Source organism: Protopterus annectens, chromosome 1.part2 (assembly GCF_019279795.1).
Source record: "Protopterus annectens isolate FY-2018-M chromosome 1.part2, PAN1.0, whole genome shotgun sequence".
Taxonomy (NCBI): Eukaryota; Metazoa; Chordata; order Ceratodontiformes; family Protopteridae; genus Protopterus; species Protopterus annectens.
This window is the reverse complement of record NC_056727.1, coordinates 396,232,676-396,258,705: the sequence shown is the minus strand read 5'-3', so window position 1 is coordinate 396,258,705 and position 26,030 is coordinate 396,232,676. Positions and strand designations below refer to the sequence as shown.

The window sequence follows — 26,030 nt, the reverse complement described above, 5'->3', positions numbered from 1 at the left end:
TTTCAAAGCAGTCTAACAACTTTCAGTGAGCTCAGATGGCTAACTGCAGAGATTCAGAGACACACACAATATTTACTGAATCCAAGACACACAATATTTACTCACTCAAATCTTAAATAAGTGCAGAAAATATACTTAAATCAGCTTATGTCCAGTTGATATATGCAGACAAGTCTCAGTAGCCAGCAACTCGATACTTTTATAAAAATTTGTATTGTAGTTAGTCTTTAGTTATAGTAGTTCTAGTAGTCTAATTAACTATTTGTATTTTAGTCTCCTTTCCCTCGGAAACTCGTTTTTTGTTAGAGAGTTTTCCCCTCCCCCTCCCCCTTTTGTTTTCTTCAAGGTAGCCATTTTTAGTTAGAGGCTAATCCTTGTTCTTCAATATTTATATAGTAGTTTTATTAGAAATTGTTATATATCAGTAGGTTTATTTACTATTTCTTAGATATATATATATTGTGTGTGCTGTTAGGGTGTGGTAACTTGTGTTGAGTGCTGTGTGTTTTACTGGTTGCCTACTTCCCTTCTGTTGTCTTTTTTTCCTGCGACTGATATTTCCTTTTACAGGAATGTCCAAAGATACGAAAGTATCTGGATTCAAGAAGTGTGACTCATGCTGTCAGAAGATGTCACTGACAGATGGTCACACTTCTTGTGTCTACTGTTTGGGCGCCCTACACCTGCACGTCTCTTGTTCGGTGTGCCACACCTTTAGTCTAAGAGTCCTGCAGGAGCGTAGGAATAAGCTAATCCTTAGGGGTTTGTTCAGACCTGACGGGTCACCGGCTAAGGCCCAGCCAGTGAAACCCTCTAAGCCAATGAAGCCGTCGGCTCCCAGTTCGGAGCCGTCGTCGGGTGTGGCCTGCTTCAACTTCGGTTCCGGCTGGAACCAAAGTACCTGTCTCCCAGTCGGCCCTGACTCTGGTGTCGGAACCGTCAAGGAGCCGAAAACGCTCTATATATCCATCCCTAGAATCGATACACTCAGCTCTGGGGTCGCCTCTGTTACACTCAGAGCGAAGTCACCAATCCCACTCTTCTCGGTCTTCTAGACTATCTGACCACGATGTGGAGAGAGTGGTGAGCAGGCTTCTAAAATCATAGGCCTGGCTAAAATGTTATCCAGCCCCCCTCATCAGTGCTTGGCTCCACCCATCTCTGCAGTAGTTCCTCCTTCGACTCACCCCTTGAGTTCAGAGCCGGAGCTTGTTGGGGCTCGGATCGTGGAACCGTCGGTGCCGATACCTACCCTTTCGGTTCAGTCATCAGCTCCAATCGCCTCCATGGTGCCATCCTTGGAGGGATCTGGGTGCCGGGACTCCCTCGTCGGCTCCGAGGGGGCGAGTGGCATCGGACCCTTGTCCGACCTCATTCTCCCTCTCGGAGCTTCGGCGCAGGTGAGTTCGGCTCCTACATCGGCTTCGGAGCAGTCTCTCTCGGTGCTGGGAAGGATTCCGGTCTCTTCGGAGCCGGAGCCTTCTCTACTATCAGGAAGGGGTGCCTTTGAGGTCATGAGGAGTGTGCTGGCCTTTGAGTCAGCCCCACGATCAGCCTCATCGGCTCCTCCCCCCATGGTGCCTGCATCTGCCTCTGCCCCTCCTCCAGACCCCAAGCGTGGGGAACAAGTGCTCCAGGGCACCCCATTGGGTGTATCTTCCTCTTCAGAGGCCTCCCCTGATCATTCAGAGAAGCCCCCTCTAAAGAGGAAATGCAAGAGGAAGCATGTTGACTCCCCTGAGTCTGTCACTTCAGATACCGACTTAGAGGATTCGGAAGGGTCCCCGAGATCCCCCTCTGAGGACGTCTCTTTCTCAGACATCCTTGAGATACTTAGGCAGAGGGAGAACTGGACTACCCTTAACCCTTCCAAGGATGATTCGGTATTCCTGGACACACTTGGTTCCCGACCTTCCACCTCTTGAGTGTCTCCGCCTTTCGATCCGCTGATGTCGGTGGTGGCTCGGAAGGCGTGGTCAGCCCCAGACACAGTGGAACCAACCCCCCGAAGACCCACAAAATTTATTACTGCACCACAGGACAAGCAATTTCTGACAAAAGGTGTTCCCGTTGATGCCATGGTGGTAGCAGCGGCCACAAAAAAAGAGTTGGCTGAAACTTCTTCATCTGTCCATCCCCCTAATAAGGAATCTAGGAAGATGGACAGATATGGGAAGCAGATGTTTTCCTCAGTGACCTTCTCCATGAGGTCGCTGAACTACTTCTGCCACTTTACCTGTCTTCAGAGGTATCTCCTTAAAGAGCTAGGAGATACCCTTCAAGATCCATCAGCTGCGGGGGCCCAGGCTAAGGTTGCCTCCCAGCTGGCGACTCTTAATTCGGTAGTAGACTCCTCCATGCGGCTCATCTTTTATGCAGCCGATGGTGCGAGTAGGGCCACAGGCACAGGCGTGGCCTTGAGGAGGCATGCTTGGATGCGGTTATGTAACTTTGTGGAACCCTTCAGGGTGTCTTTCACCAACACCCCCTTTGATGGTTCTGCTCTTTTTGGACCACAGGTGAAGGATACCCTTACCAGGTGTGAGCAGAAAGGCAAGACTCTCTCTGCTATGGGAGTCCATTTTTCCACTCCTTCTAGACCATATCCCAAAGGTCAGAAGAGTGGGAAGATGTGTTTCCGGAAACCCCAGGGAGCCGTGCCTGACACACGTGGAGAGTTCCCTTCCAGGGGCAGAGGAGGCAACAACATTAGATGCCGCCCTCTGGGCAGAGGGTGTCCGCAAAATCAGGGCAAGAGAGAATTTTTATGAAAAACATGGTGGCTCACCCAACAGTTTAAAGTTTTGTGTACTTGGGAAGCCATTTTGTATGGAAGGAGGAGGGGATTATTCTTATAAATTACTTGAGTTAGAAACCAAAATGATTCTGAAATTTAAGACGTTGAAGCCCTTTGGACTTAATCTTGAATTGGGTATTTAATTGGATCATATTTTTGTAATGAATGGATTGAGCATATGTTATATTAATATTAATATTTATAATTATTCTTGGATGAATTTTAAAAAAAAAATTATATATATAAAAAAGTTATAACAAAGTTTTTTACAAGAATGTGGAGAAAAATAATTTTTTGAAAATGTTACTTTAAATGTTAACTAGATTGATGGATTAATGAAGTTGTCTGTGCTAATTGCTATTAAATTAATGTGTATATGTATATATATATATATATATATATATATATATATATATATATTTGGTGAAAAAGACATTCATTGTGATCCATTGAAGGCGAAAGGCCGAGGTACCAGATCGTTTAAGCAATAAAGCAGAAACTGGTGAATTAGTGCTGGATTTGTGTGTTGGATTTGCAATTTCCTTTTTGCTGGTGTTGGTGCAACAGAGAATCTTTCTCTGACAAGCCCTTCCAGCATCCCTGAGGTGCTCCCCAGCTGTCCACCTTTGGAGGCAGTTGGGGGAAGATTATCGCTGTACCCAAAAGCCTGGCAAAGTATAACACAAGACAAATGGGTACCGTCTATCATATCCGAAGGCTACAAAATCCCCTTCTTTTGCAGCCCCTACATTCCCAACAAATCCCTTCCAGATGTTCCACCCATTCTAAGGGATCAAGCAGTTCAAGAAATATCAAAACTGCTAAGAAAAAGAGCCATCCAGCCAGTCCCAGCAGACCAGCAAGAATCTGGAATTTAATCAAGGTTCTTTTTGGTACCAAAAAAGACAGGGGACTGGAGACCCATTCTGGATCTCAGCAGGCTAAACAGGTCTGTTCAAAGAACGAAGTTCCGGATGATCATGCTACAGTCCATTTTACCTTTTCTGGGTCAGGACAATTGGATGTGCTCCATAGATCTTCAGGATGCGTACTACCATATCAAAATGGACAGATGCTCCAGAAGCTTCCGCAGCTTCCAGGTGGGAGCCAGTCATTATCAGTTCAGAGCTCTGCTCTTTGGTCTCATCACAGCCCCCAGGGTGTTCACTAAATGTTTGGCAGTAGTTACCACTCACCTGAGACGGCAAGGATTCCAGGTGTTTCCATATCTAGATGACTGGCTCCTTACTGCTACTACCAGACATCACCTGCTGCGAGCCAGAGACTACACCATCCAAGCTTGCTCCAAACTAGGTATCACAATAAATTTTGAAAAGTCTGCATTGTCGCCTTGTCAATCTATTACCTTTATAGGCTCAAACTTGAATACAAAGGACATGTTGGTGAGACTGCCATTAGACAGAGTGTTAGACATTCGCCGACATGTGCAGGTCTTATTAGGATGCAGAAAAATTCAGGCCACATTCATCCTAAAAACCTTGGGTCTCATGGCAGCGGCTATCATACTAGTTCCCCTTGCTCGTTTTCATATGAGAATTCTTCAGTGGATGCTGTTCACCTAATGGTCTTTCCAGCAACTAATGTCTCACAAGATAATGATCACACAGACATGCAAAAACCAACTTGCTTGGTGGATGGTTTCCCCATCAGTACCCCAGGACAGACCATTTGCTCTTCCTCCTCCAGTGGCTACAGTGACCACGGATGCCACCCTGATCAGGTGGGGTGGGGGCATTTTCAGGGCAGAACAGTCCAAGGCACCTGGCAGCCTCACGAGTACCATCTGCATATCAATGTCTTGGAGAGGAGGGCCGTGCTTTTGGCGTTGCAAGCTCTTCAGAACTCTCTTCCCACCGGGACCATTGCAATTCAAACAGACAATATGTCGGTAGTGTGGTACATCAACAAGCAGGGCGGACACTCAGACTCTGGCAGTGGGCGATCTCTTCCCAACGGTTTCTGATAGCAGCACACATCCCTGGGAAGTCCAACATTATAGCGGACAGGCTGAGCAGAGCAATTCTCATGCCTCACGAATGGTCTCTCAATCAGACAGTGGCGGACCAAATCTTCTGCAAATGGGGTCAGCCTTGCAGCGACCTTTTTGCCACCCCCTTCAACAGCAAGTGCAACAATTTCTTCTCTCTCCTCCCTCTTCCCAGACATTCCCCCAGAGATGCTCTAGTTCACGATTGGCCTCAGGCACTTCTTTATGCATTCCCTCCGTTTCCCCTGATACCCAAACTAATACAGAAAGCTACCACATTGGGATGCAAGATGATCCTCATTGCCCCTTACTGGCCTCAACAAATTTGGTTCCCGTTCCTGCATCATCACCTTCTGGAGCAGCCCTGGACCCTGGACCCAGTTCCAGACCTCCTGATCCATCAATCGGGCGGGCTGCACCAATTCCTTCAATCTCTCCAGCTCACTGCTTGGTCGCTCCACTTCCGACCTTAGCCAGGCTTCCGAACATCTCCCATTCGGTGAGTGAAATCATCTTATCATTGCATAAGTCTACCACTAGAAAGACTTATGCTAGTAAGTGGAAACGTTTCTCTTTCTGGGCAGTGGCTAGAAATATAGATCCCTTTTCAGCCCCTGTGCACCATATTTTGGATTTTTTAGCGGAACTTTTTCATGCTGGATCTTCTTCTGCCACGATTAGAGTTCAGTTAGCTGCAATTTCAAACTTTCATACAGGCCTATCAGATACTGGTATTATGTCCCATAAGCTTTGTAAAGCTTTTCTCAAAGGCACTACTTTACTCAGGCCCCCAGTGAGAGATCCCCCGCCTCCGTGGGATCTAAATTTGATTTTAGCTTCACTGATATTGCCCCCCTTTGAACCTGCAGCTTCTTGTTCTTTGAAGTTTCTTTCTTGGAAAACCCTTCTTCTGGTTGCAATTACTTCAGCCAGAAGAGTTTCTGAACTTCAGGCTCTTTGTGCTCGCCCTCCTTATCTAGTTTTCCACAATGACAGAGTTTCTCTCAGGACTAATCCTTCCTTCCTTCCAAAGGTTTCTTCCGAGAATAATTTGAATCAGTCTATTGATCTCCCTGTGTTTTTTTTCCAAATTATTCCAAAAAGGCGGAGTACAAATTGCATCAGTTGGATGTTCATAGACAGTTACATTTTTACTTGCATAGAACTAAGCAAATCAGAAAATCAGACCAGCTGTTCCTGTCCTATGCTGAGGGTAAACAAGGTCTACCAGTGTCCAAAGTAACTTTATCTAGGTGGTTGACGTCTATTATTACATTTATATATCAGCTAAGGAATAAAGAGCTTCCAGCTAAACCAAAAGGTCACTCCACTAGAGCTCTAGCTACTTCAGTGGCTTTTCAGGCAAGATTGCCAATGGAAACTATTTGTGTGGCAGCTACATGGGCCAATCCTCATACCTTCATTTCACATTATAAGCTGGACGTGGCCTCCAGGAGCAGAGCTGATTTTGGTTCCACTGTTCTGAAGAGTCTGTTTCGATGAGCCACCCAGGATTGAGGTGCTAGGGATGCTGTCCCAACCAGCAAGAATGAAGGCGAGATAGACAACTTAACATTAAGAAGTTATGCACCTACCATAACGTTCCATGATAGTTGTCTTCTTCTCGCCTTCTTTCTTGCGTCCCACCCTCCATCCCTCTATCCTAGTAGACTGAGAAGAGTTCCTTATGTTTTTTTTTAATTTTCACTGGCTGAGTCTTCTCTGGCTATTCCTTCTGACTAGTAGTCTCTCCAGTAGGATTTATGCATTCTAGGACAGAATTCCTTTATTATTATGTCTGCAGTTAGACTTACCAAACGAGATCTGGGTATCTAGCGCCAGGCATCATGGGATATAGGGCGGACTCGAGCCAGTAAGCAGCTCTCGAGCTTTTGAAGATGGCCGAGTCAGAGCCGAGGATCGGCTCTGAACCCAACCAGCAAGAAAGAAGGCGAGAAGAAGACAACTAACATGGAACGTTATGGTAGGTACATAACTTCTTAATTCATCTTATAAGTGTGACTAAAAGAGATGAATCAATGACAAATCACATACAAATTATCAGAGGCTGTTTGAGGTGTATTGGGCCAAACTAAGTCTGGTTACACACTTTTAAAATGACAGACTTGTAGGAAGCAGCAGTTTTACAGTGGAGATTTTATCCAAATATTGTTGAGCTTTATTAAATGCCACCAGGTGCATGATGACACTGGCTGAAATTACATCTGGATTAAAAGCTGACTTTGCACATCTATATTATGTAGAACTGTACTACATAAAGAATAACATATATTGTACTCCTTCTTTGTGAAAAGATTTTAAAGTCCTCCATTTCATTCAAGCCTGATTTCATGCAGCCATTCAAACTCAACTGCCAAATATATTAAAAATGTTCAACATTTAAAGTGAGCTGGTTTAGTTTGCAAATATTGTAGTCAGCTGATCAGCCATGTGATGTATAGACTCTAACTGCCCTCAGACCAGTAAACTACATGCTACTAAACTGTTCCGGCTTCATTCCAGATTAATCCTAATCCCAGCTTCACCAACAGAGCCTTCTGCACTTTGTGTGTGCATATGTGGTTCCACCCGTACACAGCCCCAGTTATCACCAACAGCCCAAGTCCTTGGTGATATGCTTCATTATGGTGCCATAACAAGCCTTGACTTGACAGAATGGCGTGTGCAGCTGAACAGAACTATCACCCCTTCCGGGATGGGTGAGCTAGCATTAGTAGCCCTCTCCTTTCTTACCCTCCTCATGCAGTGCCTGAGCCGCTACTCACAGTGGGGTCATCTGGGTTGTGTTTAAGTCTTAATCCCCATAAGCCATACAGCCACTCAACTGAAATGAGCAGCCCCTATCCTCAGCCACTGGCTAATTTTGCACAATGTCGTTTTTTGGTGCCTGCATAACCCTTGTCTTATCTCTCATCCATTCCTTGTGAGACTTGTGAAGGTTATTAACATGAGGATAGTAAGCACATGACTCTGCTAATGACATCTGCATAAAGGTGAGGAAAAGAATGGAAAGAACTGGCACTGCAGTTTCAGGAAACACTGCCACCAGTATGCCACCAGCTATCTTCTTGGTTATACACAGTGCAAGTTACTTTGCTTGATGTATTATGAATTCCATCACACAGCTTTATCTCCACAATAAATCACTTTTGGACCATTGCATAATTTAGCCTTTTTACTTCATGCTTTGACACCCAATTTTACTGTTTTTTCAGGAACTTATAAATATCAGTCTTGTAACTGCTTCCTGATGAGCCAAAACATTTTATTAAGTTTACCATAGAATCATGCTAGCTAGGATGATTTTTTTGTCTTACCTTTTTATTATCTTGTTCTAAGTCTTCAACAGCCTAAAATAAAGAAAGTGAATAGAGAACTAGTTAACTTGTATCTGTGACAGTATTTTAAGATGCCTATTTGTATAAGAAGGAGTTAAATACTTGCTGAAGTTTTTACATAATGACATTCCATTATATTCATAAACACAGTATGCACTTGTGTGTGTGTGTGTGTATGTGTGTGTGTGTGTGTGCGTGCGAGCGTGTGTGTGTATTATTCTAGTCTCGCTTTGTTTGGAATGCACATGCTACACATTTTTGTAGTACACACACACACACACACACACACACACACACACACACACACACACACACACACACATATCTTCTTTCTGGAGTACATTTATTTGAAAAATACTCTGATTCACAGTGCACTTCTGAAACTCAAGTGATTCTACAGTAATGTATTGTTCTGTTAGACATTGCGATGCACTGCCTACCTGCTAACTAAAGGCCATACCATAATCAGTGTAGTAAAAAAATGTATTTTACTAGACTGAAGAATCATTTGAGCATTAGAATAGGAAAAATGTAAGGTCTTGTCTAGGGCCAGATCCAGCACTAGGTAACCTCGGCAGCTACCCAAGATCCACAACATTAAATTAAAAAAAGAAGTTTTCCTACTTTGTGCAGTGTCTGCATGTTGCTCCTTTAAGATTTCCTGCTTGGCATGCTTTCGGCCAATGAGAGAGGAGCAAGCAAGCACACACACACACACACACACACACACACACACACACACACACACACACACACACACACACACACACACACACACAAACAAAGCACATTTTTCCAGGCAGGCATACCAGGTACGACTTACAGGAGAATGAATTGTAAGAAACTGGGAATGTAGCATTTTCATACAAGCTACAGGCAACAAGATTGTAGTGATTTTCAGACAAGCTAAGCAGGCATTCTTTTTCTAAGAAAACAGGTATGCATTATAGCAATAACCCACGCCTGGGTGTGGGTAATGCTGGATTTACCCACGGTTGGCGTGGTTTGGTCCCGAGGGCGAAGCCCGAGGTACCAAACAAAGACAACCGTGGGTAAATCCAGCATTACCCACACCCAGAAGTGGTTATTGTTATCTAATGACATTATTTAAGAAAAGAAATAATTACTTTTCTTAAATAATGGCATTGTATAATGCCTCTTTGCTGCCCTTCCGCAGCTGTCTGGTGCTCACGGCAGTTCTGATGTACTGCGCATGCCTACACAGTACATCAGAGCTGTGGGCAAAAGCAACGGAGAACGCAAGATCTCCGTTGCTTTTATCTCGCTATGTTAAATGGGTTTAACATAGCGAGACAGCTTTAAAATAAGCAACGGAGATCTCCGTTGCTTATTTTAAACTGTCTCGCTATGTTAAACCCATTTAACATAGCGAGACAGGTTAAAAGCAACGGAGATCGCAAGATCTCCGTTGCTTACTATGTCGCTATGTTAAAGGAGTTTAACATAGCGAGACAGCTTTAAAAAGCAACGGAGATCTGCGTTGCTTTTTTTAAACCTGTGTCGCTATGTTAAACTCTTTTAACATAGCGAGATATGTTTATTAACGGAAAAGTCCGGGCGACCGGACCTTTTTCCGTTAGTATATTGAGGGATTTACAACGGGCACGCTGGTTGGGCTGGCCAATCAGCGTGCACGTTTTTTAGGAGGCATTATATAATATTATTTTAAGAACACAAGCTATGGAATGCATGGATGCTTCCTTCATTTGCATTATTATTTTTGTGACACAATTGAAAACTACTTTTTTATACAACCTGTTTATGGTTGCTTTTTTTTTTTTTTTTTTTTTTTGAGTTAGCTCTGGTTTTATTTCTGGTAGGCACAGCAATCTCCGTGCATTTATTGATATGATTTGTCCAGGGTTTCAGTGAACAATTCTGCATAGGCAACTGTGTTTTCAGGAATTGTGGGGGGAGGGGTGCTTGAACTTCTGACAGGTTATCACTTAGTAGCAAGAAGTTTGCTTTACTTAAATGTCATGGGTTTTGCAGGGTCACAGAACTGATTTTTATTAGGAAGGAAGCAGCTTTGTGTTTTGATCTTGCCAGTGCTAGGAGAGTACAGTGTTCTCCCATTTTTGTGAATACCAAGGTGAGCATGTTTGTATCCCTAGAGGTCATATGGACTATCTGGTCCAAGATGTTTGTGTTAAAGTCCAGAAATCTCTTGGTGTATAAGTTCGGGGTCATGTAAGTATCACAGTATATAGTGGGATAGTTGAAGTTGCCCTTAAATATGGTATTTGGTTGAATGGTGAGGGCCTTCAGTAAGTCCAAGTATGATTTAGGGTTTATTGGGTCATAAAAGGTGTCCTATACCATGGAAGGATATGGTATGGGATTTTTCTTATAGAAATATGGACATGCAGAAGTTCAAGCACATCACCCTGTTTGACTAGTCTTAAGGTGAGTTTGCTGTTGACATAGACTGAGATAGGATATAGACAATATTTGGTACAGTCATTTCCAAAGTAGTTTATCCACTTAAAAGTCCAGTACACTGGACTTTGGTGGATAAAACTGCTGGCACTCTCACACAAAGTCACACTCGTTGTGATGAAACACACTGTGTTTTGTTTTTAGTGTCAAACACACCTGATACTTTCTTAGTAATAAAAAGCATAATAATTTAAACTGTTACAACAATAAATTCATCTTACAAGTGTGACTAAAAAAGATGAATCAATGACAAATCACATACAAATTATTAAAGAGGCCTTTTCAGGGGTACTAGGCCAAACTAAGTCTGGTTACACACTTTTAAAATGACAGACTTATAGGGAGTAGCAGTTTTACAGCGGAGATTTTATTCAAATATTGTTGAGCTTTATTTAATGCCACCAAGTGCATGACACTGGCTGAAATTACTTCTGGATTAAAAGCCGACTGCACATCTATATTATGTAGAAATGCACTACATAAAGAATAACATATATTGTACTCCTTTTTGAAAAGATTTTAAAGTTCTCCATGTCATTCAAGCTTGATTTCATGCAGCCATTCAAACTCAACTGCCAGATATATTAAAAATGATGTTCAACATTTAAAGTGAGCTGGTTTAGTTTGCATATATTGTGGTCAGCTGATCAGCCATGTGATGTATAGACTAACTGTCCTCAGACCAGTAAACTATATGCTACTAAACTGTTCCGGCTTCATTCCAGATTAATCCCAATCCCAGCTTCACCAACAGAGCCTTCTGCACTTTGTGTGTGCTTATGTGGTTCAACTGTATACAGCCCCAGTTATCACCAACAGCCCAAGTCCTTGGTGATATGCTTCATTTTGGTACCATACAAGCCTTGACTTGACAGGATGGTGTGTCTAGCTGAATAGAACTATCACCCCTTCCAGGATGGGTGAGCTAGCATTAGTAGCCCTCTCCTTTCTTACCCTCCTCATGCAGTGCCTGAGCCGCTACTCACAGTGAGGTCATCTGGGTTGTGTTTAAGTCTTAATCCCCATAAGCCATACAGCCACTCAACTGAAATGAGCAGCCCCTATCCTCAGCCACTGGCTAATTTTGCACAATGTCGTTTTTTGGTGCCTGCATAACCCTTGTCCTATCTCTCATCCATTCCTTGTGAGACTTGTGAAGGTTATTAACACGAGGATAGTAAGCACATGCCTCTGCTAATGACATCTGCATAAAGGTGCAGAGAAGAATGGAAAGAAATGGCACTGCAGTTTCAGGAAACACTGCCACCAGAATGCCACCAGCTATCTTCTTGGTTATGCACAGTGCAAGTTACTTTGCTTGATGTATTATGAATTCCATCACACAGCTTTAGTTCCACAATAAATCACTTTTGGACCATTGCATAATTTAGCCTTTTTACTTCATGCTTTGACACCCAATTTTACTATTTTTTCAGGAACTTATGAATATCAGTCTTGTAACTGCTTCCTGATGAGCCAAAACATTTTATTCAGTTTACCTTAGAATCATGCTAAATAGGATGATTTTTTGTCTTACCTTTTTATTATCTTGTTCTAAATCTTCAATCGGCTACAGAAAAAGAAAATGAACAGGGAATTAATTAACTTGTATCCGTGACAGTATTTTAAGATGCTTATTTGTATAACAAGAAGTTCAATACTTGCTGAAGTTTTTACATAATATAGTTTTTCCATTATACTCATAAACACAGTATGCACTCGTATACATACATATATATATATATATATATATATATATATATATATATATATATATATATATATAAATATATATACACACATGCATGTTCTGTTCTTGCTCTGTTTGGAATGTACATACTAGACATTTTTGTAGTACACATACGTGCGCACACACACATACACGCATGCGCGCACACACACACACACACACACACACACACACACACACACACACACACACACACACACACTGAGCAAAATTAAACTGGCATGAAGCTTTAATTTTCCAGGCAGGAATACCAGGTGCAACCTACAGTAGAATGATTTGTAAGAAACTGGGAATGTAGCATTTTCATACGAGCTACAGGCATTGAGATTGTAGTGATTTTCAGACAAGCTAAGCAGGCATTCTTTTTCTAAGAAAGCAGGTATGCATTATTATTTTAAGAACACGAGCTATGGAATGAATAACTGCGTCCTTCATTTGCAGGATTATTTTTGTGACACAAATGAAAACAAGGTAGGCATGTGTTTTTGTGTATGTGTGTGTGTGTGTGTGTGTGTGTGTGTGTGTGTGTGTGTGTGTGTGTGTGTGTGTGTGTGTGTGTGTGTGTGTCTGTGTAAAATGTTCTAATTGCTCTGGTTCAAACCCTATACTCTGGTTACAATAGACAAGAGGCATAATGTTTCACACAATCAACCTCTGCCCTTGAGCAAGTCACTTAACCAGACAGTGCTTTGGTGAAACTGAGAATTTGGTCTAGGCTTCTCATTGATCCCCGGGATGTTCAGCGGTTTTGCTATTTTCACATATCGAACTTCCCCGTTCTATGTTACGGCATTCGGACACCTGTGCATTCAAACTCCTGATATAGACCCCTGTTTGCCTAGTACTTAATGCAGATGACTAACAGTAAGGTTATGAGCTGTTAAAGGGCTGCTTCCCATAGTACAGGGTTTGATTCCTTCAGCCTTTATTTGTCTTCTGTGACTCTACAAAATTATTTCACCAAGCAGTAGTCCTGGTCTTCTCCTGGCTGTCCCATGATGTTAGCAAATACGTTATGGATTTGTGGTTTGAATTCCTGCACACCTCACGCAGATGTTATTTCATACTTCAGTATATGCTTTTTGATTATGAATCCCAGCATGTGTCGTGTAGTTTAATGGGTTGTCAGATATATTTTCACTAAATGTGAGTTTTTAAGGGAAGATAAGTTTAGTGTTTCTTATGCTAAATCTGTTTCCATTGTGGGAATATTTTGTTTTGTTTAGAAATGTGGCTGTTGTGTTTTTTTCTGTAAAATTTGAAATAATAGTTTTAAATTTAATCCAAACATATGTGTAAATTGTAAAGAAAAAAATAGTATGTACACTGACAGGTTTGAACAATGATTATGGTAGCAGGGACAGACAACCAAATAATGGAATCATTTTATTGCTGGCAAAGGCCTGATTCACTACCATGCAAAGGCCCCTATTTGTCCATGATTTGGCTGTGTTGACTGTAGAGGTATATGCTGTAACAATACAGCATTATTAGTCATTCAAGTAGGTCAAACCTGTACTGAGTGATTTCAGAAGGGATATCTATTCTTGATGACAGAAAAGACATAGGAGGTTCAAAAATGAGATGTCAGTGTTCTGCAAGCATGTAAGACTCCTCACAAAAGTATTCCATATGCAGTAGTTTCAGGAATTTCTGATTTTTGTATGACTTGAAGGTTGTTGAACAAAAGGTGATGCATCATTTATATTGCCTGTAATACTTTTGCTTTCCTCATTGCACTAAAGAATGAATTAATTCATTAATAGGCATGGATTGTGTAATACCGTCTAACCATGTTACATTTTAGTAATATATTTTTGCAGTACCTTCTTTACAGCCTCTGATAACTGCAAACAGGTTAATGTTTGTCAGATCATATAGTCTGCATTATTTGGAGTGATGATCAGAACAGTTTGATCTTCAGTATCCATTACAAAGTCATTGCTGCATATTGCTGTGATCCAGTCTTCTGAAAGATTAAACTATAAAAGATTTTGCATTTAGTTAAAAACTGTTACTCTGGAAGGTGGTGTAAAGGACTAAAGTTCTAACATTAATGAGCTGCTTCTCATGGCAAGGGTACTGGGTTTGAATCTTTCTACTTTCATTTACATACTTTATGACATTGAGCAAGTCACTTAGCCAGATGGTGCTTTTGAGCAACAGTACTTGACCTACAAATGCAATGCCTGCTCCTCTTGGAGAATTACCTATGTTGCATTAAAAAAAGGTGTGCTAGTAATATGCTATAACATTTCCTGAACTTGATAAGCACAACAACACTGTTTGACAGACATCCACTACTGCATAACTAATCTAGTTGCTAGGATCACCCGATGCACATTTGCTGTGGTTATTCAGACTGATGGACTTTGCTGAGCACTACAGATACACAATTAAGTAATGCCAAGTACAGAGGCTTACTTGATTATGCAATCCAGTTTATAAATAGTTTGGAGATTGGTATGCTTTTTCTAATATGTTCCACCACAGTCCAAGAAGTCGTAAGTCTAAGAATCTTCCTCAGAGACTATAACAAACTATATGATGATCAGAGGCTAAAAATACAAAGTCTGTACTACTGACCACCAACTAATGTGCAAGGGTCAATTAGCATTAATAGTGCATATCAAATGTGCATTACTGTCCTGAATAAATACCAAGATCTGACATACCCAAATAAGTTTCATAATGAATCCCCAGGATTTTACCCATCATGCTGTCAGCCCTGTGCCTTTCTCTGCTAATTAGCAACAGCAATTAAAACTTAGCTAAGATCATTTTGCAAATACACATATTTCCAACTGAGGCTACTTATACCTTTCTATTGTTATTGCTCCCTTTCCTACCTTTATGGGAAAGACGGAAGCCATAATATGCTAGGTTTAGTCATTAAATTTACATACTAATAAATAAAATACCAGTCACAAGCTTTTGAAATTTAATAATAACATTATTTACTTGAAATAAATAATTTAAGAAATGTACTTTGCAGGACTGAATATATAGTGAATGCATATTGGCACAGTGACATAAAGGATTTAAACAAACAGATGACATTTAAAAATACTTGCTATATTTCTGCTGGCCTTTCTGCTAACATGAAGATTTATTGCATTCTCTCTACATATGACATTTAGGAGCACTTCATAGTTGTGGGAATCGCATAGGTTCATAAGTTCATAGGACAATACTAGGTTACTGGCCCAGAGGCCCTTATAAGCCTAGCCAAGAATTTCACCCATGTTCCCACAAAGTCAGCACCTGTTTTCCTTCTCAAACAGGGACACGGGTGGGATCCCCATGGGTATATTTTCTGTATCCCATCCAGTTGTCCAGGTTCCTGTTAAAGAGGGCTAGTGAGGTCCTCTGCTTGACATGAAGAGGGAGTGTATTCCACAGATGGGGGAGTCTTTGGGACACAAATTTATCCCACCAATGAGTTCTGTTAGTGTCACAGACCAGGTTGAGGCCTTACATGTGGGTTGCATGAGTGGAGTTTGACATATGGATATGCAGCAACTCCATCAAGGCTGGGTCTGAGACAGCCTTGTATGCCAGACACAGGTCACCCCTGAGCAGTTTGTATGAGACTGAGCAGAGGAACTGGGCTTTTAGCCAATCTGTATAGGATAGGTGTTTGAGACCCTGGATTTTTCTGGTCAGGAACCTATGCAGTCTCTCCAGCTGCTGCATGTGCTTGGCAAAGTACATGCCAGAGGGGGCATTGTACTTGATAATAGGTATGATAAGGGAAGAGTACAAGCAGGTTATGATTTCCTTGTTCCAGGATGAAATACCCTTACTTATGAGGTGGGCCACGTAGAAAGCCTTCCATACAATGGAGACAATGTGGTAGTCAAAAGTCAGGTTGCTATTGACCTGTGTGTCAAAGTCCCTCATGACTGACTGCATGCTTAGTATGTTGTTAATAATGTGATAATTAGTGGGGATGCCATTTTCCCTAAAGGGGATAACTATGCATTTCTTGGCATTCAGTCTGAGGCCTTGCTTCTGGCACCAGTCATTAGTTTGGCCCTCTTGGAGGATATTCACATCATTAGGAGAATTTAAGAGAGCACCCAGATAGCAGTCATCTGGAAACTTAGTCAGCCACTGACCACTGGTTTTGGCTTGCACCCAGAAAAGTATATCCCAAACAGTACAGAGGCCCCAAGACCGATCCTTGGGGTATGCCACTCATTACAGGTCTACTACTAAAGGTGGCTTCCCCTGTTTTGACTGAGTGGATTCTATCAATGTGCCAGTCAGCTATCCATCTGGTAACATACAGGTTGATGCCTAGCTGGGAGACTATCTATTATGCCCAAGTGGGGAATAGTGTCAAAGGCTTTGGCTAGGTCAAAGTAGGCGGTGTGCACCATCTTTCCTTCGTCCATGGCTTTAGTGACTGTTTTGAAGATGTCAACCCAGTTTAAAAGGCATGATCTGCCTTTGACAAAACCTCTGTATGCTCAAGAGTTTGGAGGATGCCAATTTCCTTGTTTATAAGGTTCATGATAATGTGTTCCATGGCCTTGCAGATCAGGCTAGTTAGGCTGATGGGCCTATAATTGCCTGGGTCGGTGGATGCTCCACCTTTGTGTAAAGGGATGGCAGTGGATGTCCTCAGTTTGGCTGGGACAAAGCTGGTGCTCAGGCATTGGTTGAATAGGGTGCCTAATGGTGCTGAAAGCTCATGCCTGAGTTCATGTAGGATACAGCCAGGGATGTTGTCGGGTCCCATGGAGGCTATATTATTTGCCTTCGGGAGGGCATTGGCAATAAATGCCTTTGAGCATGTCATTTTGGCTAAATTGGAATCAGCACATAAATCTTTTTGTATGCGTAAGAAGATTTTTAATTTAAGCAAAGATGAATGGGCAGCTCTTAAAGCTTTTAGGATGGAATTGGATAGAGTTGCTGTTAAACCTGCTGATAAGGGGGGTAATTGGGTGATTATGAATAATGATAGCCTAGGTATGAGAACATAGTTAATAATTTATTAGTGGAAGATACCTATCAAAAGTTAGAAAGTAACCCCTTAAATTCTTACTCTTAAGAACTCAATGAGTTATTGGAGAGAGGGGAAAGACTGGGATTTTTAACTAGTAAGGATGTAAAAAGTTTAACAATGAAGGAACAACGAAGGAACCTCGACACCCTTACATGTACATAATACCCAAGATTCATAAAAATGTTGCCAATCCCCCAGGTAGACCTATTATTTCAGGAATTGGGTCTTTTGTTGAGAGAGTTAATCTTTTCTTGGATTTCCAGCTTAAGAAATTTCTACCGAAGGTTCAATCACATGTCAGGAATACTCAGGATGTTTGCTTGGCTTTAAAGGGACTTAAATGGGAAGACAACTACTACTGGGCCAGTGTTGATGTTGTATCACTCTACACCAATATTAAAACTAGGTGGGGTATGGAAGCAGTGTATAAAATGATGGGAGAAGGACCATGCACTAGATTTTTGTTAAGTTTGCTTGAGTTTAGTTTAACACATAATTATTTTGTATGGAAAAATGAATATTTTTTGCAGACAAAAGGAACAGCCCTGGTTGCAGCTTTTGCACCCAGCTATGCAGTGATCTATATGGGAGAGTTCGAGAAGGAATTCATGTTTCAGAATACATTTTTTGTTAATAATGTGATTTTTTTTAAACGTTACATAGATGATTTGATTTTTGTATGTAAAGGGGACATGATTTTGTTTGATGAGTTTCTGTTGGATTTAAATAATAATTATCATGGTCTAAAATTTGTAGCACACACATCTGAATTCCAAATTCCTTTTCTTGATGTAGAATTTTATGTGGGGACAAGTGGTTTGGTTGAATATAGAACTTTCAGGAAACCTACTTCGGTTAATAATTTTTTGCATGCTAGTAGCATGCACCCTGCATATCTGATTAAGGCTATACCAGAAGGGGAATTCAAAAGGAATTTAAGGAATACTTCGGATAAAAATCTTTGGGAGGAGGTGTGTGATGAAATTCTGGAACGATTAACTTTACGTGGATATGACCATGACAAGCTTCAATCTATAAAATGTAGATTGTGTAAAAGTAAGACATTTGGGACGCGAGGGTGTGAGAATGTATTTGACTCTGAAAATGCATCAGATTTGAATAAGTTATTTTTTGTATCCAGGTATTCTAATTTTTCAAGTATTATGGAAAAAATTATTAGGGGTCTGTGGCATGTGGTGAGTGAAGATCCATTAATAGGTCACCTTTTTCCCAAGCACATTACCTTTTCTTATAGAAGGTATTCGAATTTAAAGGAAATTTTGAATAGAAAACTTGAAACCAAAACAGTTAGTAGCGTGGGGATGCATAGCTGTGGCAAATGCTCCGTTTGTAACAAAATTAAAAACATGCATGGGGTTAAAATAAATGGAAAAAAATACATTGCTTTTGAGAGGTTTGATTGCAGGTCATCTGGCGTAGTATACATCTTAGGTTGTGATTGTGTTCCAGTAAAGTGGTACATTGGGCAAACTACCAGAAAGATTAAGATTCGTATCTTGGAGCATCTGGGTGACATAAGGAGGGGTAACCTGGAGAGCCCTGTAGCATGTAGTATACATGATGGTAAAAATGATAGTTTCAGATTTAGTGTACTAGCTAGGCCCCATTTATGTAAAGGGAACTTTAAAGTAGCTTTAAACAAGCTTGAACAGAGGATGATTATAGAATATCATACTTTATTCCCTAAGGGAATGAATTTGGAGATTTAATGAGATTAAATGAAATTTAATTTATATTTGTTAACTTAATATATAATAAAAATGTAGTTTTGTAATGTTTAAATTAAAGTCAAAGTGATTCATAGGATGTTATATTCACACTGCATTTCTAAATGAAGAATTTATTGTATAAATGAAATGTATTTCTGTAATTTTGAGTATTTATTCTATGTTTACATTTTTGTAACATATATAAGAAATGTTGCATACTATGGAAAAATGATTTCTAAATGGTTTCAATTATTGTAAAAAAATGTTTTTTTCTCTGGAAAATGTTTCAGTGTTGAAAGAGTTAAAATGTTTGGTATAATTAATTGCTTAATTAATTGATCAATGCATATATAAAAGCACACTGAAAATGTTAGAGTGTGTCCCATTGAAGGCGAACAGCTGAGGTACCAGGACGGAAAGAATAAAGATGGATTAAGCCACTTCTGTGTCTTCCTTTGAATCTTTATGGTGTTTCTTGAAGAATTTTCGAGGTTTGGCTTCCTAGTTGTTTATTGTTTGTTTCTGAGGAGGGCATTAAAGATCTGCTCCCTGGTGATGAAGGGAGGGGGGCAGGTGCTGGTGATGTCCTGGTTTATTGATGGGGGAGGCGGGGGTGAAGTTTTCACTGAACCTGTGTGCCAGCAGGTTGGCTATATCTACAGCATTTGTGTATGTGGTGTACTTGACCACCAGTTCAGAGCAAATTTGGGTGTTACCTTTGAGATTGTGGACGTATGTGAAGAAGGCCTTGTGATTGTCCTTAGTGGATGTGGCCAATTTGGACTCAAAGTTAGCCTTAGAGGATTTCACTAGTGACCTTATTTGCTTGTTCAGACAAAGGAGAGATTGCTTCCAACTTGGCACCTGCTCCTTCCTGGTCCTGGACAGCAATTTTTTTCTTTTTATTTTAGAGTTTGTTTATTGCTGCTGTCCACCAGACAGGGTTACTCTTCCTTGAGGAAGATGGTTTTGTCCTGTCAGGTATTTTTTGTGTAGGCTTGGACATTAGTGCTAGTTCCAACTGAAGAGATGTTGGCTGTGAAGCTGCTTATACCCGTGCTCAGGATGTTGTAGTCAGCTTTGGAAATTTTTTTTGTTTGATCCTGGCAAGTGGGGCGGGGGGGGGAGGCTCAGGGGAGATGGTGATTTTGAAAGTGATCGCTTTATGGTCGGATCTTACCAAGGAGGATGATACTGTATGGGTGCTACAGTGGCTATACATATGGTTTAGTATCATGTCCAAAATATTTTCACCTCTCGGGGGAGTGTTGACCAGCTGATCCAATGCATTGGCATTGACAAAGTTGAGGAATCTCTGGGCATTCATGTTTGGGCTAGAATAGGTCTTACACTCTATGGTTGGGTAGTTAAAGTTACCCAGGTCAGGGTAGAGGGTTGAATCTTAATGGATTCAAGTAAGTTCAAATAGGTGGAGTGGGCATCCTGAGTCATGGTTGGGGGTCTGTAGCTTGCTATGATTTGAATAGGTGTTTTGCCAACAGTTAGCTGCACCTGGAGTGTCTCCTGTGTGTTATATACTTTGACCAGCCTTGAGGTATATATATCTTTGATAAATATTGATACTCCACCTCCTTCGACTTTGTAGCCCTCTTTTTGGGGTCTGAAAGTACGGTAGGACAAGTAACCTGGTAAGGCTGGGGTGCTTTCCGCAGCTTTGAACCAGGTTTCTGTGACTGCACAAATGTCAGCATCTTCCAGGTAGAGGAATGCTTGCAATGAGTGCAGTTTCATGTTAAGACTCCAGGCATTTAACAGCATGACCTTTAAAGTTCTTTTAGAAGAGTTTTTCACATTGGTAATTTTGTCCTCATGACATTGCCTAAAAAAGGCACTATGGGGGAATGCAAGAGCCTTTTTCAGAAGCCTGAAGCTCAGGGGAGATAGATGAAGGACATCTCTGGCAAAGCACCATGGTCTGTCAGTCATGTCATCCCAGGCTGTTAGGTACTGGATCCCCTTGGAATGACACCAGCACTGGGTGATGGTAGGATGCTGCTTAAGGCTCGGGACATACCTGCTTGGGACACATATTCAGTGAGCTCAATCATGTCTCTCTTCATATAGTTCAGAGAGGTACATCTCAAGTCATTCACACCAACATGGACTATGACAAAGTCATAACAGTACCTGTTGTTGAGAGACTTGAGTGCATGCATGATATGGTGGATTGTAGCACCTGACAAGTAACTTACAGTGACGCTCTCCTTGTCTAGCCTGTGAGGGTCACATTTGTGTGACTCATGATAGAGTCTCCTATGAATAGTATGTAGAGTTTGTGGCTGGGACGTAGAGGCTGTGAGACACAGGTGTGTGTACTATGTGTGGTGCTTGGTGCTGTGGGTTGTGATGTGTGTGTGTTTTGCCTCGGAGGTCTCTTTTGTTTAGGTATGTTTTTGTTGAGGAACTCTGCATATGTGAGAGTGTGTTGTACAGGTGTGGGTGGTGTTAGAAATGTGATGTTTGTAGTGTTTGTGCAGACAGCCATCTCAGTACCAGATGTACTGGCTTGTAATTGGGACAGCAAGGATTCTAGGTTCTTAATTTAATTGCATCTCTCACATATTGTGTTCCTAGGTGGTAGTAGTAGAGGGTTGTCTGTGTAGACGGTTGCTACACCATCTCAGTATGCACATATCAATCAGATTAACAGGAGAAACCATAGGAAATTGTCCATCCATGGTTGTCAGAATTTATGGAAAAGAGGCCAGGGATAGTAGAGTGGGACTATCTGAGGACAGTACCTATAGGTGTGAGTAAGGCTGGATAAAATCAATATAGTAGCTGCAACAGAGGGCCTCACTTACACAGGAGTGCTGGTAAGGGAAAAAAATGCAGCTCTGATACCTTGCAAAAGGTTAAAACAGCACAGCAGCGGTGCGCAATGCACAAACACAGGGTTTAAATACCACAAAAACAAAAGTAAAATAGAAACACAGAAACTGAGCAATCAATCCTTGTCCCTGAGCTCTTAGCTAAACACTCTATGCCAGACCAGTTCCAACCAATTCACTTGCTCCCACTAAGTGCAGGTAGGCCCCTACCAACACAAGATAGCATAGCGGTAGCAGGAAACACAAAACACAAGAATCACACAAACAGATCTGGATACAGAAAAACCTGTCACCAGACTATGCTAAAGATATTTAAACTCTGTTTAGGTCAATTTAACACAGGAGACCAGATACACAGTTAAATATAACAGCAGAACAGTTAATTAAACTGTTAACAGTAAAACAATGAAAAAATACAGTGCAGATGTAATGCAGGTTAATAAAACAGCATATTTAATCAAATGCAAGTGCAGCATAAGTCAGAATAAATTGAAAATGGCACTTAGTTTTTTTAGATTCTCTCAGCAGTTTTGAAATCAGCACTGGGTAGATGCAGAATGCTCAGCACCTTGTAGCTCGACTAAAACAAGCAAGTACCACAACAATGGATTTCAGACATGAGCTTCAATGTCAACTTTATTAATTTTTAAAGCACTAATAAGAATAATAAAAATACAATTAATAAAAAGATAAAACAAATATGATGCAATTTCAATCAAATCTAAGATATGTGTAAGCAGTATTTCTTCCAAAAATAATGAATGAAAATTGAGATGCACAAAAATGTACTGTTAAAAGATATTCCAAACCTTGTCAGCCTCATTCTGTTCAATATTAACTCAAATAAATAAGTCATCAAAAATCAGTGGCAGGTCATTAGTGTGTACATTTCCTCAGCTTCCACAGAAGTATGTTCCACAGGGAGGATGTGGCTCAATAAGCAGAATATTAAAGCCCAAATGCTTCCAGTTACACTGATGGAACTGCCAGCAGCCTCTGGAAGGCAGAATGCAAAGCTGGGGTCAGCATGGTATATTAAACGTCTGCAGGTTAAGTGGAATCCATGTAATTTATGGACACACCTACAGACATAAAGCTTTTGAAGATTATAAATAAGCAGACTGGTAGCCAGTGCAATCTCCACAGGAGTAATATGATAGTAGCAAGTAAGTTGCTTGGCAGCAAAGCTTTGCAACAGCTGTAAGCAGTCCATCTCAGTGTTAATAGTTCTAGATAAAGTCCAATTCAATTGTTCAGGTAAGAAAAGAACAATACATGTACTACTACCAAGAGTTCAGCTTGTGGAATAAGGTGCTTAAGCCTGAAAATATTTAATGGATTGAAATATGAAGATGGAGCAATAGTGGACAAGTGCTTACACTTAAGTCATGCACCTTCTCAACAAATCAAGCTTGTTGCCACAGCAAATGATACATAAAGGAGGTGCTAGAGCTGTGCAATCCCTCAATGTAACATGAACTAACATAGCTTCAGTTTCACATGTGTTTGGCATTAACAGACTGTGCATTAACCACTGGAGAATGACCTCCAGGTCATCATTAAGTAAATATAAGTTAGCCGTATCATTGTGATGGAAAGAAATGTATCTAGATGTCATCAGCACAGCAATGGAATGCCAAGCCTCTCACTGTAAGCAGATCCAAAGTAGAATAATAAACATTGAGACAAGTAATGAGTCCAAGATCAAATCTCTGTGATACTTTACACTCTAGAGAAAATGGATTAAAAAAATGCAAGCCTGAAGGCATTCTCTGGATTTGGCCAGCAAGGCAGGATTTAAACCAGTTCAAGACCATAGATGAAAGCCCACAGAAAGGTTGAACCTGCTTGATCAAAACGGTGTAATTCAGTGTCCAATTTTGCTGGTAGATCCAGCAAAACCAAAGCAGAAAACAAGCACTGTCATCTGGCCAAGAAATCATTACTATTCAAATGAAAGGCGTCTAAGTTCTAGGAAAGAGTGAAACCGAGCCTGAAAATATCTCATTACCTAAGATGGGATACAAGCTGTGTGCAGCTGACTTTCTCAATATCCTTTCTGAAAAATGAAGAATAGACATTGGGCCTCTATTGTCATATACAATATAGTCCAATGAAGGCTTCTTAAGGATTGGGGTAAAAAGTATGCCCTTCAAGCCAGTTGAAAAAAACCCATTCCTCACTAAGAACATTAGCATTTGATATGTCATTGGGCCAAACACATCTAGGCGGATCTGAACTATTCCCCAGGGACATGCAAGTCATAGAATTCATGGCTGAGGTGACTTGGGGCTATAGAACACAATTCAAAAGAAAATAGTCCTGACAGTAACTAGATCAGTGCCATGAAGTCTGATGGAGGTAGGACAGATCTAATAGCAGCAATCCTGTCAACCAAAAACCGAATAATAGATTTATACGTTCAATAGGTTAGCTACCCTTGAGGGCCATTTTACTTCTATCTAATTTCCATCTTTGTGCTCAAATTAACCTTTCACTGATTAGTTGATAATGCTTGTTGGGTCATGAGGCAGGTGACTGTGCTCCATAACTCCTTCAACACCTGAACCAGCATGGCTGGTTATTGTCATCATCACCTTCAAGAAGGAATTAAAGGACCGTGGATCAAAACAGATCTAAGAAAATATGAGCAGCATCATAACACACCCTCTGATCAAGATTCATTGACCATAATGCAGTACCTCCAGGCTAAAGCAGTCATATAAGTGATCAGAGTATGAGAATGGCTCCATCACCAAATCAGAGGTCTTCACATTCAAATTGGAATAGCAAGCTGACAGTAGGCCTAACGTTGTGCATAACAGTAGCATTAACTTGAACAAACCCAAATCTTTGTAAAATACAATTGAATGGTATAGTGAGAGCCAAAAAAAGCACCCTTGGCACAGAATTTAAAGTAATCAAGAACAACATTCCAGTGACAAAGCAAGTGAGGAAGTCAGCAAACTCTTACAAGAGAGTCCTCATAAAGCTGCTTGGATGGCAGGTGAGGAGAAATCTACAATTTGCCCTGCACTGAGGCCATATTCAGAAGAGAACTTAGTCCAATAAGTCCTCTACACACTCTGGGAGACACAGGCTAACAATAGGCATAACAAGGGCGGCACAGTGGTGCAGCGGTTAACATTGTCGCCTCACAGCAAGAGGTTCTCCGGTTCGATTCTCGGCTGGGGTGCCTTCTGTGTGGAGTTTGCATGTTCTCCCTGTGTTTGCGTGGGTTTCCTCCGGGTACTCCGGTTTCCTCCCAGATTCCAAAGACATGCATCTGGAGCATTTCTCCCCAGGCCTCCGCTGAAAACAGGCTCTGTGGAACCTAGTCGGACTTTCCTGGTCAACAAATGATAAATAAAAATAAAAAAATCTGCACTTTGAACACAGATAAAATCCTGGTTCTTATTTCCTGTTTGACTGAAAATTCATATGTAAACATCATGTTTGTCTAATAATGTATCTCTTGTAGATGTTGCTGTCCATTTATGGCTAGAGTCTTTGCAATGATGTGGCAACATTCAAGAAAAAACATCAACAGAGATCTGCTCTGTTGTGTGGCTCTAACAGCAGCTTTAATTTCAAATGCATGATACAATTTTGCTGAATAACTGCATGATATGCATAGATTTATACAATTTGTACAACTCTGCTGCGTGTTTTTCAGTAAAGCAATTACATTTTGTGCAACATTTCATTTTCTTTCTGAAAAATAAACACACTTGCTTTTAGCTCAGTACAGTCTCCCCACACTCCTTTTTTCTTATTAAACATCAAGCAGGATTTTTCTGACATCTTGGACAAATTAATTCTAGGAGATGAAGGTGCAATACACCATTTACAGTTGCATTTACCTACACCATTTCAGTACTGGATTGCCATATCATCGGGTGCTAATCCCAGACTCCACATGGGAAGTATTAAATTATACCAATATCCCTCGATAATCCCTTTAAAGGATTATTATGTACGATCCCCCCATGAATATTGTGTCATTAATACTGTGTCATATTGGTATGTTTGGAACTTTTAGAGAGCCGAACTATCT

The 26,030-nt window shown here is 41.0% G+C and overlaps 1 protein-coding gene across 1 annotated transcript in view; it reads right to left on the bottom strand.

The window, feature by feature from the left end:
- The window catches only part of PLCB4 (phospholipase C beta 4), a 1,792,792-nt gene that overhangs the window by 809,996 nt on the left and 956,766 nt on the right, over positions 1–26,030 (bottom strand). The window contains exons 19-20 of the mRNA XM_044056592.1: positions 12,162–12,194; positions 8,144–8,176 (exon numbers count right to left, since the gene is read on the bottom strand). Of these exons, the coding sequence (XP_043912527.1) occupies positions 8,144–8,176; positions 12,162–12,194 (66 nt within the window). The remainder of the gene's footprint in view (positions 1–8,143; positions 8,177–12,161; positions 12,195–26,030) is intronic.